This window comes from Hyposmocoma kahamanoa, unplaced genomic scaffold, assembly GCF_003589595.1.
Source record: "Hyposmocoma kahamanoa isolate Upper Pololo Valley unplaced genomic scaffold, ASM358959v1 86, whole genome shotgun sequence".
Taxonomy (NCBI): domain Eukaryota; kingdom Metazoa; phylum Arthropoda; class Insecta; order Lepidoptera; family Cosmopterigidae; genus Hyposmocoma; species Hyposmocoma kahamanoa.
In genome coordinates, this window is record NW_020654289.1 from 9003789 (window position 1) to 9023973 (window position 20185).

At 37.3% G+C, this 20185-nt stretch overlaps 2 protein-coding genes across 2 annotated transcripts; one reads left to right on the top strand and one right to left on the bottom strand.

Annotated features, from left to right (window-relative positions):
- Positions 1–1391: 1391 nt before the first annotated feature.
- LOC113234896 (cuticle protein 8-like) lies at positions 1392–2658 on the bottom strand. The gene is made up of 2 exons (XM_026470418.1): positions 2647–2658; positions 1392–2445 (listed from the first exon to the last, which is right to left on the bottom strand). The coding sequence occupies exons 1-2, from the start codon at positions 2656–2658 to the stop codon at positions 1420–1422; spliced, it is 1038 nt and encodes a 345-aa protein (XP_026326203.1). The 3' UTR covers positions 1392–1419.
- An 11736-nt stretch (positions 2659–14394) lies between these two features.
- LOC113234897 (cuticle protein 18.6-like) lies at positions 14395–19860 on the top strand. The gene is made up of 4 exons (XM_026470419.1): positions 14395–14406; positions 15168–15494; positions 15564–15698; positions 19315–19860. The coding sequence occupies exons 1-4, from the start codon at positions 14395–14397 to the stop codon at positions 19858–19860; spliced, it is 1020 nt and encodes a 339-aa protein (XP_026326204.1).
- The last annotated feature ends 325 nt before the right edge of the window (positions 19861–20185 follow it).

A 20185-nucleotide genomic window follows, 5' to 3' on the forward strand; every position in this document is an offset into this window, starting at 1 on the left:
TGGATGAGTTAACTGATGTATAATTATAGACAATATCTTAAAATAGAATCACTAACTAGGTTGTTGAAAGATATTTCTCTACAAATAAAATCTTCGATTTTATTGTTCTACAATGCGCACTTTTACATATACGTATTTTAATTTTACTATTACGTCTTACCGACTTAATACAAAATATGACAAATTATTTCAATTTGTTAAAATCCTTTTCCACTGTATTGCGATTGACGCACAAAAAATATTACTCATATAATCCATGTTACACAAACAATATTTTTAACAACACGCAACCCTTCTATTACGCGTGTAATTACTGTTCAAATACAAATCTCCAAGGAGCAAGCAACATTCGGTATAATGTCAGTAGTTAATAGTTACACAAACGACAGCGCATCGCAGGGGACCACGGGGTTGAGGATAGGATGAGGGGGGCGAGGGTATAGTTCATCATCCGATAATAGAGGGATTAACGCGATACAACCCTTTGTGGGCAGCCGAAAAACTCCACCAAAACATTTATCCGCGCCTGATTATTTATTCCACGCATTTAATATTCCCACTATGAATTCCTCACTTCCTGTTAATATTATAATGTTTTGGCCACTATGAACATTATTATATACCTACTTTATAGGACCTTATTATTAGAAAACATGTTCTCCAAGTATTGTCCCGCTTCACAGTCACACAATTTGCTAAGTAACACTAACTACATAGTTAATACCTATTGCTCTACTTTTACACATAACTCGCAAGATTTTGCCACACGCGAAAATACGAAAACACGCAACACACACGTCGGCTTTTGTTATATCTTTGAAAACAAAATATTTTCCGAACCCTTCACATCAATTTATGAGCAAAAGTGTTGGTACAGAATTAAATATTCCTGTCACACATTTCACAAACCCTTCGTATGTAGTAAGTAACAACCACTTTTGGCAGTGCTGTCAATTTATATTTGCTTGCACTCGTTAATGTGGGCGGTGCCGAGCTCTGATGTTTTGCAAAGCGTGCGTTAGTTTATTCCCCTGTCTGCCAAATTGACTGGCGATGAAAGGGGAATTTTAAGAAGGAATATCAGTGGTTCAGGTGGGTATCGGCAACTCAAATAACTCATTGAATAGGTGTCAAGAGTAATGCATCAAAGCGGAACAGCGGACCCAGGAGGGCGCGGACGTGCCGTAACCGGAGCCATCGCCTCATAATGCTACATAATTCAATTGGTTCCCCGACACTACCCGCACGCTTCTTCCTAACTTCGTTTGGAGCGTTTTGATATCGGATACTCCACCGTTTTGACGCCTCCTTGTGCAATTCTTCCCCGCTGACCCAAGGGTATAAATAAAAGAGTAATTCAGTCACAGTCTAGTGTACTTTATATTGACTAATAGAATAAATAATTTGTGAACCTTAAATCTAATGTTTGTAAGAGGCAACTGGGGAGGCGTATGTGATGTGGCCCGTATAGGCGGGTCCTGCTGAAGTATAAGCGAATTTGGCTACTGGAGCTGGCGCATAGGCTACCGGAGCTGAAGCTGCAGCGTAGGCAACTTTAGCCACTGGAGCTGGCGCATAGGACACCGGGGCTGGAGCTGCAGCGTAGGGTATTGGCGCCGGAGCACGGGAGTAAGTGACTTGAGCCGGAACTGGGGCGTATGCGTCTTGAGTGGGAGTGGCGGCGTACGCTATATTTGTAACGGGAGCCGGGGCCGACGCATATGTGTACTGTGCTGGAGCATACGCTATCCGAGCGGGCGCTGGGGCATATGTGTATTGAGTAGGAGCTTGAGCGTACGCCACTTGTGCGGGCGCTGGGGTATATGTGACTCTAGTTGCAGGCGCTGGAGCATATGCGAATCTCGTTACAGGTGCAGGGGCATACGCGACTCTAGCTGCAGGTGCTGGAGCATACGCAAGTCTAGCTACTGGCGCAGGGGCGAACGCAACCTTTGCGACGGGGGCGGCTACAGTAACCGGAGCAGGGGCTGGAGCGTAAGCAACTGGTGCTGGTGCTGGAGCGTAAGCAACTGGTGCTGGTGCTGGAGCGTAAGCTACTGGTGCTGGTGCTGGAGCGTACACCTTCGCAGGGGCTGCGACAGGCTGACCCTCATAACGAACAACAGCATTGAAACCGTGTTCTTTACTCGCAGAGTACTCTACAATACGGCGAGTACCGTCGGGCTGGACTAAGGTGTAATATCCCTGCACGTTATCCCCATTTCTAGTTTCCTTCTGCTGTTTGTCGTCGCCGCTATTAGGGTCATGGATGGAGTATTCATAGTCATACTGCGTTGGAAGTTCTGGCTCAGCATAGACCAGTTTGGTGACGGGAGCAGGTTGGACTGCGACGTGTGTTGGTTGGTATGCTACAGCAGCGGGGGCTGGTGCTGCCGGTACTACCTCCGCGGCCGCCGCTGCCACCAAGCAGAAGAGTGTTGCCAGCTGCGCAAAGAAAAAGGAGCTTTACAAATCACAGAATACTCACTAAACGCAAAACAATCACTTTTGTCAAAAGTCACTTTCATTTATATCAACAAAGATATCACAATCATAAACATCACTTTTCATCCAGATTTACCAACACACACATTGTGAAACATTTCAAGTTGTTTGTTCTTTTTGTTCAATGTTATGGGTACTCACTTTAGCTACCATCTCGCTTGTTATGTACCGTTAAATGTATTTCGACAAGGCGATCAAGAGCTTATATACACTTCTAACAAGGATTGCGTAGGACTCATCGTAAAAGATGTACCTGCCATCGCAGCAGTCATGAGTCAAAAACTGGATCTCTATGAGGCAATCCGGTGGAACCCATACGATTCAATAAACTAAGTAGTACATAACTGTAGTTAGACAACTTTTTATATTCATTATTTTTAAGTGCTTTCCCTAACATATTTTGGACAGCATTTTTTAAATACTGTTTCAATCTTGGAAGATTAAAGGTTGTTAAAATTATGAAGAGCTATTTTGGATATTTTGCTGCTTTTCAAGCATCCAAAACTGATCTTTTTTGAGTTATTGCTGAGATTTATTCGGAAAATTCTAAATTTTATTGTGAATGGGATTCCGAGTTTCTCATTGGGTAGTATAATCTCGTGACCACATTGGTATAGTCTATGATTTCTCAATTTTGTGCTGCAGATACTCTCTTAGTTTTTTAAGCCATATCTTTCTGAAGAATTAGATACTTTTGAGATACGCCACTATTCTCGAAAGTCATCGCGATGTTTATAATTTATATAATAGAATTATTAAATGAATTCTACATTTACATACAAGGAACGGTGGTAGCTCAGAAGGATAATGGTTTCTTTTCAATTTAGAAGTCGACGGTTCGAATCCCAGTTGCGACATGCACCAATGACTTTAAATTGAAAGTTACGTATGTCACAACGTTTTGTAGCAATTTTCCTTTGGAAACCTGAATGTCGAAAAAGGTTCACAACTCTAAAAAAAACTTCTAAAACTTGAAAAGATCCCAACCCGTATTGGGTCAGTGTGGTAGACTATATCCCAAACCGTCCCCTTAGAGGAGACCCGTGCCCGGCATAAGGGTGTATAAGCCACCATATACAGACGATTACTCATTTCGATCGATTGTCACGATAATCGTATCGATCCGTTGCTACTCACTTGGCGTTCCAGTTAATAACATACACTATCAATTCGTCGTTTCGATGAGTCTGAAACGATAAATCGTGAGGTCAAATCAATACGGGTATTATAACGGGTCGATGATATAATCTAAAATTGTTAAATAACTTATTCCAAATTTATGTAATAGATATAACAGTGACATTAACTGCCTCCGTGGCCGAACGGTTACCATGCCGGACTGCCACGCAGAGGTCCCAGGTTCGATTCCCGGGCCGGGAGAAATATTTGTAAGGCCTACATTTATTTCTCCGGTGAGTTTGGGTGTAATTTGTGGTTGTCTATGTGTGTCCATGGCACCCGCGACACAGGGTTTCCCTAGTGCGGGGCTATGTCGAGTGTGTGCGTTATTATTAAGCGACACAATAGTTAGGAATATTCATGAGATTGACTTTATATCTGTAATATCATATATAATTATTGTAACTTAAGTTATTAATAATGAATATCGCGCACGCATTGTCAGTGACTGCTTTAAAAAATGATGGATAAGACGTGGATAAGACGTGGATAAGACTAAAGCTAGTTGAATTCAAATCTGTGGAATAGTTTGAATTTTCGTTTACTGTTATCTGCCAGAAGCGTAAGAAGTAAAGAAAAGAGTTCGTCCAGGGAAGTACTGCCACCTTTCATATTCTGCTGCTACTATAATACTTGTAAACTTATGTCTCAAGTGATGAGCACAGTGCCAGTGCCCCTCAGATCTTTGTAATTTAAAGCTCTAAGTAGCTTTGCAACTGCTATGTACAGTCGTGTCGCTTGCCACTAGCTTTTTTGTTAATAATATCAAGTGATGGGACGAACAAGTCATTCGCCTGAAGGTAAGCTACACGCCTGTCCATAACAGTTGCAGTACAATTCAGAGCTTTAAATCGCAAAGATCTGAGGGACATTGCCTCTGCGCTCGTCATCCTGAGACAAAACTTGACAAGTCCCATGTGCCCGTAATTTCACCAGCACCCTTCAAAACCGGAATGCAGTAATGCTGACATTACTGTGTGGCGGCAGAAATAGGCAAGGTTGCTTTACTTCCCTGGACGTACTCATTCAAAAGTAGCTTTACTGCTACTAAATCTCAAATCATTGTTAAAAATAATATCAATGGTGGAACCACGTTTCTAAATTAAACTATTACAAACAAAGGACAAATTCTATGAACATGTTTATACTACATTTAAAATGTCGCAACTTCTTCCTAATAAAAAATTGATAACCGAATCTACAAGTAACAACAAATTAATTAAAATATATATATTGCAGCAATATTACTTAAAAACGGCGAACCGAAATGCTAACAAGAACATTACGCATCTTATTATAAGAAATTGAGGCATGTATATGGTGCCACAAACTTGTATTTGTACGTCACATTTTAACCGCTGACTTCAAGTTATTCAAGATTTAAATATACTTTATAGTATAAGTAGTAGGTACCTAAATAAAAGACAGCATTCGGTAACTCAGTTTTTTTAGAACAACAATAAAGACTTGAATTTTTCTCGCAGAAGAAAGTTTAATTCATAATTTATTTATTTATGAAAACAAAGGTTGTATACAAGTTGACATTATAACAAAATATGTATATTTTCACTGTGTCCGGCCAAACATTAGGCATACAAACATATTATACATTTCCTCACACCTGAGGCGCACCTCAACAAGCTAAACTGGGTGTAACATGTTTTTTAGATTTAATGTCTGTAATTAATTTAAACGCGGTAATAGTTATTTTGGTCAATTTCATAATTTGACTAGATGTCAAAATAATAACAATGCATAAATAACGTCAGAACAAATATACAAATGTGAATAATTAGACAACGAAGTTAGGATTTTGTCATTTCAGCCGAAAGACCTATGCATCCCCAAAGGTTGCACAACGATCTTACAAAACTAAACAAATGAAACAAACTTACAAAGAAAGTTGAAATTAAAATAAAACACTACTGTCTGTGCTAGGCAACTAGATCTGTGTTACAGATTTCCCGTATCAGTTTTGATTTCAAATTTTTATTAATGTGTAAAGAGATGATGAAACGTTGCTAAATAAGTAAAATGAACAGTTTTTTCAAGGTTGTTTGAGTATATTGAATAGGCAAGGGTGCGGGTCCATATGAATGTCTACGAGTACAACTGTACGAAAATTATTTCTCAAGTGACCCTTTAGAGAAAGATTTCAAATTATTAGGAAAGATATTGGTAATAAAGGTATGTTGAGTAAGGCTCAGAAGTCTCGGTGATATAAACTCCTTGCTGAAACTGAGCCAGTGTGGGACCTTATTACATAGATGTGCTTCTTTCATAGTTTGATATTTATTTTTTTTATTTTAGAATTCAAAAGGAGTACAATTTTCTTACTTAAACACTGCTTAAAACTGCAGGATCCAAACGAGTCTCCATTGACAAAAGCTTACAAACTGACAATGTTGTTAAAAATTTTTTCATTAAAACAATTACTTGAGGATTACATAGGTTTTCTTTATAATCGTTAACGTTAAGTAACGTAACGTATGTTATTGACAACATACATATCTATAGTAAAGTAAGGCTATATTAAGATAATTACCTTCTTGAGATATAATTTCCGAAGAAATCGGTCTCGCCTATCTCACGTAATAAAATCCAAAACATGACATATTACGGTACACATACGAACACGCTAGAGACTGTTGATTACTTCACATTTCAATGAAGTCTACCGAGCATTAATAGTGGGAGTAGACGTAGAATTCTGTTGTAGATTGTACAACAACTTAACCGGTTAAACAACATTACACGTTGATATTTGCCATTGCTCTAATTTGAAGTTATTAAACTTATTGATTTACATAAACTTATAGCAAATATGAAGTATGATTTAAATTATGTTATCATGTAAATGTTCTTCTTACCACGAATCGACGTACGATTGGATGTACGAAACAAAATTACTATTGTGGTAGAAAAAAAGATATTTACGTAGTCGACGGTATGGTATGGTGTAACAAACAGCTTTCCACAATGCGTCATCGTATGGTACGTGCCACATGAGCTATTCCAGGAATCTTCACTTCCAAAATCGTACATTTTAACATAAAATGGTTTGATATATTTAAGAATAAATAAAGGACAACAATAAATTAACAAATAATATGAATGCATAAAAATAATTTATAATGAATATGATAATGTAATGTGAATGTTTAGTTGGAGTTTGTTCGATGACTTTTATATTACATTTTTTGTTCAGAACATTTTACGACAATATGAATATAATAATAATAAAGCACACACAGTCCCCTTCTACAGATCATGTTTAAATACTGAAATGTTTAAATGTACACCACATCTACCACATGATCGCAATAAATACATATGTAAATGACTTATGACTAATCTTAGCAACATATTGGGTTTTCTAGATACTTCGTAAGTGACTTCGGTCCACCGAGATATTTCGTCCAATAGTTGGCCTTGCGGAGCAATGAAAAACGATATGTGTAGCCACACATATCATTTCTGTCACATCCTTGCACACTCTAAATAAACGGTTGTCCGTGATACCTAAACTGAAAATGTGTTTATTATATGAACCACTGCTCGTTAAAACGGCAGATCGAGCACGAAGATCTTGCCTTTTGAGTTTAAGGAAATGAAGATAAACAGGCTATGTATAATATCATTGTAACCAGGCGTTGAGAGTGCTTCCCTAGACTACCTATAAAAATACACGTTGTCCACGTGTCGTTATGAGTATTTTTTTTAACTTTTGTATATTATTAATTGCTCTTGACCATTTTAAGGGAGGGACACTATGGGTTTATGGTCTTACGTCATCCGTTTTTGACTATCCCATGATCCATTGTAGAATTACGTAGTTTTTACTGGTACTTAAAAACTACGTAATTATATTAAAAATTAAATTAATTAAATAAAAATTAATTAAAAAATTTTAGATTGCTACGTAACATTTACAAAATAATCAATAACTTAATAATTCAGATTTTGTCTTTTCTATGCTTGCTTCGATTTTGCTTTTCTATTTTTCTATTCTTTCTATAACTTTCCCTTGATATAAATAATAACGCAAGTATCAAGTACAGAAAGTGGTACTAAAATGCGCATCATCATTTTGAGGTAAGTGGATATGTTTTGATTATTAACCGACTTCAAAAAAGGACGAGGTTCTCAATTCGACTGTTTATAACTCCGGTATTTGTGAACCGATTTTCAGGATTCATTTTTTGTTGGAAAGAGGTTACTTCCATAGTGGTCTCATTTCATTTTAAAGAAAATCATCCACCTCTAAGGGTGGCTGTTCACGCATGAAGATTCATTTTTATAAATAGCGCCTAAATTTTACTTAAGGAGCAATTATTGTAATGGTTGATTTTGCTATTTCTCCAATTCAAGGCGTTTTTCTCTCAATATACTCTGAGTAGTGAGAACCGATTTTTATTATCTCGAGTATCAAGTGTCGCTTACCATCCGCCGCACGGCTTGTTCGTCCCGTCAATTGGTATCATAAGAAAAAGACTTACGAGAAATGTAATATAAAACATCCCATAAAATTTAGCTTAATTAGAATGACAATGATGTCAACAAAATTAAGACGACGTAAATTTGTAGCGGCGTTAAACAAATTACATTTTTTACCCATAACAAAAAAACAATTATTTTTCGATTTTGCGTTTACTCATTAACACACTATCATTGAAATTCACAAATCATTGACGTATCACTTTTCAAGTTAATGATATACTACGATATTATTAATATTCTAACTTCTCACGATGAAGTTACGTCTGATGAGAAAAAAATAAGATGGGACATGTTGAAAATATAGAGTCGATTAGTTAGTGTTGATGAGTCCATTAATTAGTTGAGAAATGTGTTGGCGGTATTTTTTTAAAAGTAATGTCAACAATTTTAGTTTTTTGCAAATTGCTCATGTTGTTTCGAGCTTTGTGTTATTTTCGGTAAAATTGTGTTATTATATATAGTGATTTTTTTTATTCATTCAGGTGATTTCAGTTATTACCATGACATAATATCACTGATTAATTTTAATCAGTATCAAAAGTTCATCTCAATCGATTTTCAATTTCACTGATCGTGTCCTAACACTGGTTGATGTCGTAAAGTTTGCTATGTCTTTTTAAACAAATTGAATATAGAATTGAAAATGTTCGCCACTGTTCCTAGTTCCGGATGACGTCAGGGTTATAGACAATACATAAAGTGTTATATCGGTTTTTTCATTGTGCCCACTACATATTGTTTTGTTTATAGTATTTGCAGCCTATTACCACAAAAATACGTTAGAAATCACAATAATACATAGAGATAGATACTATTAGAAATATACCATGCCTCTACAGCGCCAACCGGTGGCTGTCATGCGCGTGGCCAACAACTCCTAAGTAACTAATAAACTAATAACTGACGAACTGGAAACAGTAACTATCAATCAAAATAACTGCTGCAGGTACAAGTACGTTTAATGTACAGGATGTGTACCAAGAATTGATATTATTTATATCGCTGACTATTTTATAAACAGGTTTTATGTAGTTACTTAAAATCATCTAAATGTAAGAGGTCCAAATTGACAACTAAGGAAAGTGATAGTATGTAACTTTGAATGCAATTAACGGAACAGTAAACAAACAATTATTAAGTTATTGGGTTTGAAAAAATACTTTAATTTTAGTGAAGCATTTTATAATATAGAACATATTTTAAGTACTATTTGAGCACAAATACCAAAATAAAATGCAATTTTGAGTTAGTCCGAAATGTCCTAAGAACAGTTACTTAGTAGTTAGTTTTTTTTTTAATAATAGTGTTGTAACCAATTAATGTCCGAATTTCACCGAATTAATTCAATTTCACTTGAAAAAGGTTGACTTTTTAATTTTAATTTTGACAAAGATGTTAACATTGATAATATGGTTGAAAGTCAAATATTGTACATACAGGTGACACTAGCTCAACTGATGATTTTGCTTCATCTTCCGATGAAAGTGGATAAATATTTATACCATGACGTCTATTTTTTTTGTTTCAGAATTTTGCTTCAGAATTTTGCTAGTTAACTACAGGTTGTTCTTATTAAGTCTGTTAATGTAATTACGCTACAACAACTACAGGTTGACAAAGTGATCATTTAAAATACTTACTTATTATTTATATTAAACTTTATATTGCTTAAACAAATATTAATTGTTCTGTCAAGAAGCGACAACCAGTGACACGAAAAATAATCGAAACAATCACAGGCTCATAAAATTTCGAAAAGATTTCTCGTGAGAATAGTTTAATATGGTTGCCAACTTGTTCAGTTCACATCCCTATTTAAGTTGCGGTGATAAGTGTGAAAAGGTCTTGATTTGTGTCGACTAATATTACTTTATTACTAGGTAGTATGCAGTCAGTTACAAATACTTAGGTACGTTTATTGCAAATGTAAGTTATGTATAAACCAAACATGTCGGTGATTAAATTCACTGTGTAAGTGTACAAAATGTCACTTTTTTTAAGTTTTTTTTTTTACAATACCAAGTGACGGGACGAACAAGTCGTGCGCCTGTTGATAAGCGACATGCCTATCCATAACGCCACTCAGAGCTTTAAATCGCAAAGATCTTATGGACGCTGCCACTGCGCCCGTCACTCTGAGACATAAGTTGACAAGTCCCATGTGCCTGTAATAGGTATCACAGACATCCTTACCCTTCTAAGCCGGAACGTAATAATGCTCACATTACTGCATGGCGGCAGAAATAGGTAAGGTGGCAGTACTTCCCTGGACGAATTCATTCACAAGTAGCTACAGCTACTAAACTACATATTATTTCTTTTACTAAAAGTACGTATTTCAACCTTGTGTAAATATTGTAAGATAAAATTTAAGAAAAACTCCACACGGTTAAAACACCATTTACTCAGATTAAAACACCCCATGTATAAGCAGATAAAGAGAGTTAAATTAGACTCGCAACAATAGTAATGATTATTTCAAACTGGATTCATAATCTCATCGATCAATCGTAACACGTTACACATATCGTGAGCCGCGGTACCGCCGACAACTCGGCCAAGGCCTCGGTCGTTGGTCACCAAACTACTTTTAATTTCCCTACCGAAATCCCACTTTGAAAAGACCTACCGCTTCTCATACAACATAGTTAGTTTCTTAGTAAGTCTTCAGAATACAAAAGGTCTTTTTATTTTGGTTATAGTTCAAGATCTAAGAAATGTGAAAAGTATTAAACAAGTATAAAAAAATATTTCTTATACGTTAATGGGCTCGTAAATGTCATCAGCTTTCGAAGGAGTTAAATAACAATACGTTAATTTGTTTGCAAATTATCTACTTTGTACTGACAATGAGAATTCTTGTCTGCAAAATCGCGTGAACATTGCATCATAATTATTTTGTACGCTGTAGCCGGCATATTGACCTTTTATCTGATGAAAATAAATGAAGGTTGCGAACGCATACCGGATGAAGTTTAAGGACATGTATTTAATTGTTTTCAGTAATGACAAGTGTGATGTAACACTAAGCTTTTGAATTGTGTGTTTTCCCTATAGGATGAAAAAAAAGGTGTTTTCTAATACCGTGAACGCCGATTGACTTGTCGGTTCTGTATGTTGAAATTGAAGTGTGAAACACAAGCAAGTTGTGTCTCAGTCATCCAACAGCAATTCTCCTTTTAAAAGCTAAAATGAATAAAAAGTTAATGTATATAATTGCCTAAAAAATTTATCGAATCTTTGCAGTGCTTTCAGTCTCTCTTCTTTACAACATTCTACATAATCCTTTGTCTCCCAAGTATCAGAAAGAGCGTTTCAGCCTCCTCAGGTCCCGGGATAAGCCTTGTCACTCTCTCGTTAGGTCCCAAATATCTTTTCCATCATTCAATTCCGGTTATTATTCTCACACCTTTACTGTTCATGCGGTCAGACTTTGGAACGCACTTCCCATTACTGTACACGACAGTAAATCCTTAGCAATCTTCAAAATGAGAGTCAAGGATTACTATTCATCCTCTGTTCTATCCATTTTATAGATATTATAATATGAAATATGTATTTATCTAAGTATTTATATAGTCCGTAGTAATTTAATACTTTTGCTGTTTTTTTTTATTGTTTTTTTATTACATAATTTAATTTAGTTTTGTATACCCGTTACTGTAATTATTGCGTCCTGTATTTTGGTCTGCAGGAAGAAATTTCTTATAGAAATAAGCAATACCTTTTATTTGTTTTTTCCATTTTACTTAAAGTGATTTGTGTTTTCCTACATATTTAAAAAAAATGAAAATAAAATAAAATATGATTACACAAGTTGTTTAAAATATGATAACACATATTAAGACAGTCTTCATAATTTACTTAAAATTTAGGTTGACTTAAAATCGAATGTACATACATAGTAATTTCAATGTTCTCCGACTTGGAGCGGTTTCGTCACCATGTTTTCCTTCACCGTTAGGGCAAGTATTAAGCAACTTAACATTCAAATCCTTTAATATTTGTCGATCTCGGTCGGTGGCCCAATGGTTTGGATTGCGTCATCTAGATGTGGAAGGTCCCGGGTTTTAAATTGGTTCTATTCTGGGTGTTCTGGGAAGTTGTTCTGGCGGTCGTCAGACACGTTTTATTATTCATCATCATCATCATCAACCCATTTATATGTCCCACTGCTGGACTCGGGTCTCTTTTCAGACGAGGGTTTAGGCCATAGTCCGCCATGCTGGCCCAATGCGGGTTGAGGACTTCACACGTTTTCCGAGGGTTGTGAAACTTCTTCAGCGTGCAGGTTTCATCACGATGTTTTCCTTCACCGAAAAGCTCATGATAAATTTCAAATTAAATTTCGCACATGAATCCCGAGAAACTCAGAGGTGCGAGCCCGGATTCGAACCTACGACCTTCTGCTTGAGAGGCAGTATGTCAAACCATTAGGCTACTACGGCTTTATTTACTTTTTATTTATTATTATGATTATACTTTTTCGAAAAGACCGTAGTGTTGCCAAGTCATGCCGAGAACCAAACTGAATCCACAACAATTTTTTTGATGATATCAAGGGAGAGGACGAGCAAGTCGTGCGCCTGGTGGTAAACGACATGCCTGCCCATAGCAGTTGCAGTGCCACTCACAGCTTTAAATCTCAAATATCTGACGTACGCTGTCATTGCGCGCGTCACTCTGAAACATACATTGACAAGTCCTATGTGCCTGTAATTTTACCAGTACCCTTACCTTTCAAAACCTGAACGAAGTAATGCTCACATTACCGCTTGGCAACCGAAATACTTAAGGTGGCTATATTCCCTGGACGAACTCTTTCACAAGGTGCTGTATTGCTACTAAAATTATATTTAATCGAGCTACCTTGATTTATAACTTATATTGATACAACTAAGTCGAAAAGTGCATACAGCTTCACGCAACTAGATCACCATTTTTATTTATTTATTTATTTTCATAAGGCACATCAACAGCATGTGTATTAATACATTGAAACGACTTAAAACTAAAGACAAAACTCCGATACACTTAATAAGTATAGTACGATTCAATGACTAACACCTAGAGGCCAATTAAACCTATGAGTACATAAACAAATATTAAAAGTAGAAACAAACAATTAAACTAAATTTAAGTTAAATCATCACAACCAAAATAAAGAATTAAAAGAATAACAATCACACAATTATCGAGTGCGCTCGCAGACATATATTTGTACTTTGCAAGGGAATCAAAAAATATGTCCAGATTAGGTGTAGCACCGCTGAGTTCATAATAAGCAAGTAAGCAATGTTTTTAACAAATTTTATATAAGTAACACAGAACAAGTAAGAAACTAATACAAACTAATATTATAAATGCGAAAGTAACTTTGTGTGTTAGATTTTCACGCCTAAGCCGCTGAACCAAATTTGATGAATTTTGATATAGAGATAGATGGGAGCTAGAAGAAGGACATAGGGCACTTTTTGTCACAAAAATAAATGTTGAAGGGAGTGAAATAGGGGATGAAATTTTGTATGGAGAACCAATCATTTCACAAAGTAAGTAGTACCAATAGGTTCACAAAGTAGGTACTTATTATGCCCAGACGAAATCGCGGACACAAGCTAGTAATAAATCTAGTAATAGTAATAATAAATCTACCTACTAGCTAGTAATAAATCTACTTACTAATCAGCCTACTCCTTTATGCACTTGAGTCATCCTACACGTCATTTATTTATATTGTAATGAATACCGTAATATTTTAACTGCCTCCATAGCCGAATGGTTACCATGCTGGATTGCCACGCAGAGGTCCCGGGTTCGATTCCCAGGCCGAGAGAAATATTTGTATGGCCTACATTTATTTCTCTCGCGAGTGTGGGTGCAATTTGTGGTTGTCTGTATATGTCTCCATGGCACCCGCGACACAGGGTTTCCCTAGTGCGGGGCTATGAGTGTGTGCACGTTATTATTACAAAATATCCACATAATGTTTAAAACACAAAACTAAAATCACAACCTGCAATCTATTTAAGTTCAATCACTATAAACCTTAACCTTACAATCAATAATAGGCCTAATAAACCCCCGGGGCAGGTAGGTCAGCAAGTTGTCACCACCACATTGCAATGTGGCTGTAGGCGAAAATCATTGTATAAAAACACCGCCGGGTCATGCATTGACCATAGTATACCTCTGACATTCCAATTAGCAACAATGGCCGCTAAGGTAATAAAATAATTCTTAATATTTGGTATAACACATTACTTTACTCTTGGAGTGAACTTTTAGAGTTTTGGGAATTTTTTTTACTTTAAAAGGTGCTGCATTCATTCATCCATCAGATTGAATCCGATTTTTTTATTTTTACTTTCTTACCTTTAATAATAAATTTGTTTCAAGTAATTTCCTATGAACAATATTGACACCTAACTTTCTCAAACTCGTATCTTATAAAGAGTGATAATTCAGGAGATGGCAAACCTTCTATTTATTTTAAATTTCTTATCAAGGGTGTTAATTTGAATGCATTACTGTAAGAATAGGTAAAAGCCATTGTGTGAATATGAAGGAAATGTGATGTGAAATCAGCCTGCAAAATTTGTATATACCTACAATGCATTTTTGCATTTCAGTAACTTTGTGCTTTAAGATAAATATATATATAAAATATATATAATAAAAAAAATTAAAAAATCAAAATTCTCCTTGCTTTGGCGTTATTCTTTTAACAGTAACAATGTTTTTATCGATTACCTGCGAGACAGGCTTTGCCTAGTGCAGGAATCGTAGGAAATTCCCTGTACGCGATATACGCTACAATTGAGTTGTGTTACCTGGTTCTTTGTCGTAACTAAATTGTAATGTACCTGCACAAGTTCATTTGTAAAAATAAATTATTTTGTATTTTTGTATTTTATAAGAGTTTGGGAAAGTAAGGCGACGATATACAACATTAAAAGTATATAATTTTGTCATTCCAATTACAGTTTATCATCGTCCTCTCCCTTGCCGTCGCGGCCTCTGCTATTCCCCTTGTACCTTTGGCCAAGGTGGGGTACGCCGAACCCGACGAGCCGGCACACTACGAGTTCCAATACTCTGTACACGATGATCACACCGGCGATATAAAGGAACAGAAAGAAAGCCGGCAAGGATACGCTGTTCAAGGATCTTACTCCCTCGTCCAACCCGATGGTGTACTTCGTGTGGTCGACTATACTGCCGATAAGGAGAGCGGTTTCAATGCTGTCGTGCGTTACGAGGGTCAGCCAAAACCTGCTCCTACTAAGATCCTAGCTGCCCCCGTTGCCAAAGTCGCCTACGCGACCGCTCCCGTGGCGTACTCCCATGCTCCTCTCACGTACACCGCTCCTGTAACCAAGGTGGCCTACGCTGCTCCTGTTGCCAAGATCACCTATGCTGCTCCCGTTGCGAAAGTAGCCTACGCCGCACCCGTTGCGAAAGTAACCTATGCCGCACCCGTAGCCAAACTAGCCTACGCCGCCCCCGTAGCTAAAGTAGCGTACCCCGCCCCCCTTACCTCCGTCACCTTCTCTTCCCCCGCCGTCTCGTACCACCACTAGACTGTTTGTTAACTATATATGATATTGAGGCTGTTTATTGTAACAATTAGTAAAAATAAATTATTTATTGTATTCAATTTTCATTCTTTTCATTTTAATGTCATGTACGGTAATATGTTTATGATGTGATGATACTAATATGAGATGTTTCTTAATCGCCATGTAATATATAATAATATTATTATTATTTACGAGCCCTAACCCTACCTACAGAGGGGATGCACTCGGCCTACGGTGCATGGTCGTGCAATGGCGTGCAGATGACCCGAGTTTTGTCTCCCACTGAAGTTCGGTAAATAGCTTTGCTGCTTTTTGACTTCGGTTTCAAGGAATCAAGAAAATTAACAGGTTGAACGACGGACGTATTGGGATAAGCGAAAATAATGTTGATCCCTTATTACAATTAAATGAGGAGACAACACTTTAGGGGATTATCTAAATCTCCTCAAACAGATATCCTTGCGCTCAGTTTAATTTTATATCCCAATATTACTATCCTCGCAAGTGACACCTGCCACCTGCTGGGCGCGCCTTTCCTTGAGAGACCGACCCAACGAAACATGCAACCGTCTTCCTAGATGAACCTCCACATGGTCCTATTTGTCATACGATTCTGCCTATTAATTCCAAAAATTTGACATATGTTCTCCGCTGTTCCGTGACATTATAATAGAAGTTCTAAACTGCCTTTCAACGACCACTCTTGACTTCACGTCTCACATCCAATCCGGTTCAGTGAACTAGGCGTCAAGAAAATTATCTGCGCTGCTTTCCACACATCGCGCGCAACCTTTTCGGTTGCATCATTATTCTTTGGGTTAAGTTGAGCTGACGTGCTTGACCGAAACCAGTTGAGGCTGTACGTCCAAAATGCTCTGATATTGATATCTCGACATTTCAACAAAAACAAAGGCGTTGTAATGAGCTGCTCCACAATAGCGTTTTAGAAGAATTCGTGCACTCTGTCAGCAACCCCGAAGAACGTCCTCAGCTTATGCCTATGTTCGAAGAGTAGTCTGAATATAAACTATATGCGCTAACATCGCCTAACGTCGGTACCCCACAAGACTTTCTCTCTCGCTAGCTGTCTTTGAGTTTGTCTATTATGCATCTGATATCCCGACACAGAGCACGCAATAACATTAACTTCCGGGCCTATAACAATGTCAAAACACAGGTTGTCCTCGAGCCTACAGCCAATCTGTCGCAACAACAGCAAAAGGCCTGATTCCAATTCAAATTATCTTTATATAATAGTAATAATAATTTGTGTACAAATTATATTTCAAGTAGTAAAATTAAACGCTGCTCGTAATGTACATTCCCATGGGAAAATTAAAAAGTTCTAGGGGTAGCTTGTTGACATTGAGAGACATATAAAACATTAAAAGATATCTGATAAATATGTTTAGAAAGTGATATTGTAAAATAATGAATAATTACTACAAGGAAAACTCGCGGTGTGAAAGTGGATAGTGTAAAGGTCTGGAAATAAAATGTGAAATCAAGTAATTTGTCAACGTGGGGAAAAATAGCTTATAAAGAGAAATTTAAGTATTTTAGCCATTAATAATATAGTAAATATTAGCAGGAACTCTTTCTGGAATCTGGAAAGTAAGGGCGTTACGTATGAAAGCGTAATGATATGATTAGGTGCGTGATTCCACACTACATACTATTTCTAACTAGGCATGTATTTGCAAAGGCAGAGCCAAAGTTTTTTACTGTCTGTATGTTTGTTCATATTATTGACAAAATGTATTTCGAAATATAATAGTATAGAAGTACTGAAAGCGCCAATAGGAAGCACTCCCGTAGATTTGTATCATTCAAGCATAAAGAAGCTGTATTTGTTCCACATGTATGTCTTTCACAACAGCTTTAAACCTCCAAAATGTCAAATTTGAAATAATAACCGGACTCATAGGGCGAATTCAAATTAGATGCTTACATTCAGACGCGTTGCAGTGGCGCTTTAGTCGCGCTACATGGCGCTACTACTAACTTTCATTAATACTGTATTTCCCCAAAATAAAATTAAGTCAAACTTTGAAAGTAGGTAAACAATTTATTAATAAACAAGTCAATCTATGATATTTATTTATTTCTGTAGGTCTATGAAAATTGAGTAAAAGCTAGTGAGAGATGCGACTACTCATGTCCAGGTTGGCTTGAGTGAAGTAGGCTCCACCGCCAGAACTGACGAAACCCGCTAAAGGCTTAAATGTCTACCTTACTTTAGCTAACGTCACGTCTTTTTTTATAATATCAAGTGACGGGACGAACAAGTCGTGCGCCTGATGGTAAGCTACACGCCTGTCCATAACAATTGCAGTGCCACTCATACCTTTCAATCGCAAAGATTTGAGGGCCACTGCCACTGCGCCCGTCACCCTGAGACATGCGTAAGTTGACAAGTGGCGGAAGAAATAGGTAAGGTGGCAGTCTACCCTGGACGAACTCTCACAAGGAGTTCTACTGCTACTAAACTACTAACTACCGCGGGTACTAACGTCGTTCACATGTGCCACATGCAAAACATCTTGCTAATTTCATATTACCACAGAGCTAGCAGCTCCGCAAAGAATAAACTTAGCCATCCGAAAACGAAATGATGACAGATTCCAGGGTACGGTGCCCCGGTTGCAGATCAAGCAAAATTGTCACAAAGAATCTAAACAAAAAATGATAACTGCAATATTTACTTGCAACAATGAACGTAGATCGATCATGTAAACTATGACATTATAAATACTGTAGAAAAAAACAATCTTAAGAACCTATTTGTGTAAATAATCTCTTATTTTGAATTTGTTCTAAGCCTCAATTTTTTGTTAAAAATAGTTATAATGTTTTCGACTGAAGGACTTTGTATAAGTACAGGGTCATGCGATAAATTGAATAAAATCGAAAGAAATATATTATTAACACACTCGAATGCTAACCTAGTTTGGTTGCAGTACAGTTTTTAATGAACATCTTAAAACCTTTCAAAATATAACAAATTTAAAAGCGCAAAGGTACAAAAGTCCTATATATACATATAACTTTATAAAGAACATTACTAACATAAATAGTCATAGCTAATCAGCAATCTCCTTAAGTACTACCACGTAATGCAAGATTAATCTCGAACCGACTTAAGTGTGACCTTAACCTCTCAATCAATTGTAAGGCCTAATTAACCCCGGGGACTGGTAGGTCGGTCGGTTGTCACTACCTCACTACCATGTGGCTGTAGGCAAAAATTATTGTATATAAACACCGCCGGGTTACGCATTGACATAGTCCACCTCTGACAATCAAATTAGCAACAATGGCCGCTAAGGTAAAACATTTAATATTTTGTTTCGCATATTAATTTCGAGTTTAAAGTTCAAAGTTTTATGTGAAAGTGCAGTGTGTTGCATTTTAGTCTGAATTCCAATTTTTTTCATTTTGATTTTTCTTGTCCGTTTTCCATAAGCCAACACGCGAATTACAATTGTAGTTAGTGTACAAATGTGGTTAAACTTATTAAGACCTACAAATAGTGTTATTCTGATTACAGTTCTTCGTTGTCCTCTCCCTTGCCGTCGCCGCCTCTGCCATCCCCCTGATCCCAGTGGCCAAGGTAGCTTACGCAGAGCCAGAGGCACCAGCGCACTACGAATTCCAATATTCTGTGCACGATGGTCACACCGGCGACGTAAAGGAACAGAAAGAAAGCCGCCAAGGATATGCTGTTCAGGGATCTTACTCACTTGTGCAACCCGACGGTGTCCTCCGTGTTGTCGACTATACTGCCGATAAGGAGAATGGCTTTAACGCTGTCGTGCGCTATGAAGGTGAACCCAAGCCAGTTCCTACTAAGATTCTAGTTGCACCCGTCGCCAAGGTCGCCTACGCACCTGCACCCGTAGCGTACTCCCATCAAGCTCCCTTCGCGTACGCCGCTCCCGTAGCCAAAGTAGCCTACGCCGCTCCTGTTGCCAAGGTCGCCTATGCTGCTCCCGTTGCCAAATTAGCGTACGCCTCCCCCGTGGCCAAAGTAGCCTACCCCACCCCCCTCGCCTCCGTCAGTTTCTCTTCTCCCGCCATCTCCTACCACCACTAGACTGTTCGTTAACTAGTTATAGCTATTTATTGTAATGATTAGAAGCAAATAAATTATTTATTGAATTATATGCTTGTTTACCATTTCAACATTATTATACGTGGGGCTCACTAAAAGTTTCCGGAATGAATAAGAAAAAAATACCATAAATGGTCAGAAATGAATTTATTGTTTCTCAAAATATTCTCAGTTAGCGTTAATGCACTTTTTATACGAATGAACCAATTTTGAAAACATTGATGCCACTCTGACTGACTGACAATCTCTGAAATATTTTTCAAACTCTTCGACAACCTCTTCAGGTGATGAAAATCGTTGACCGTGT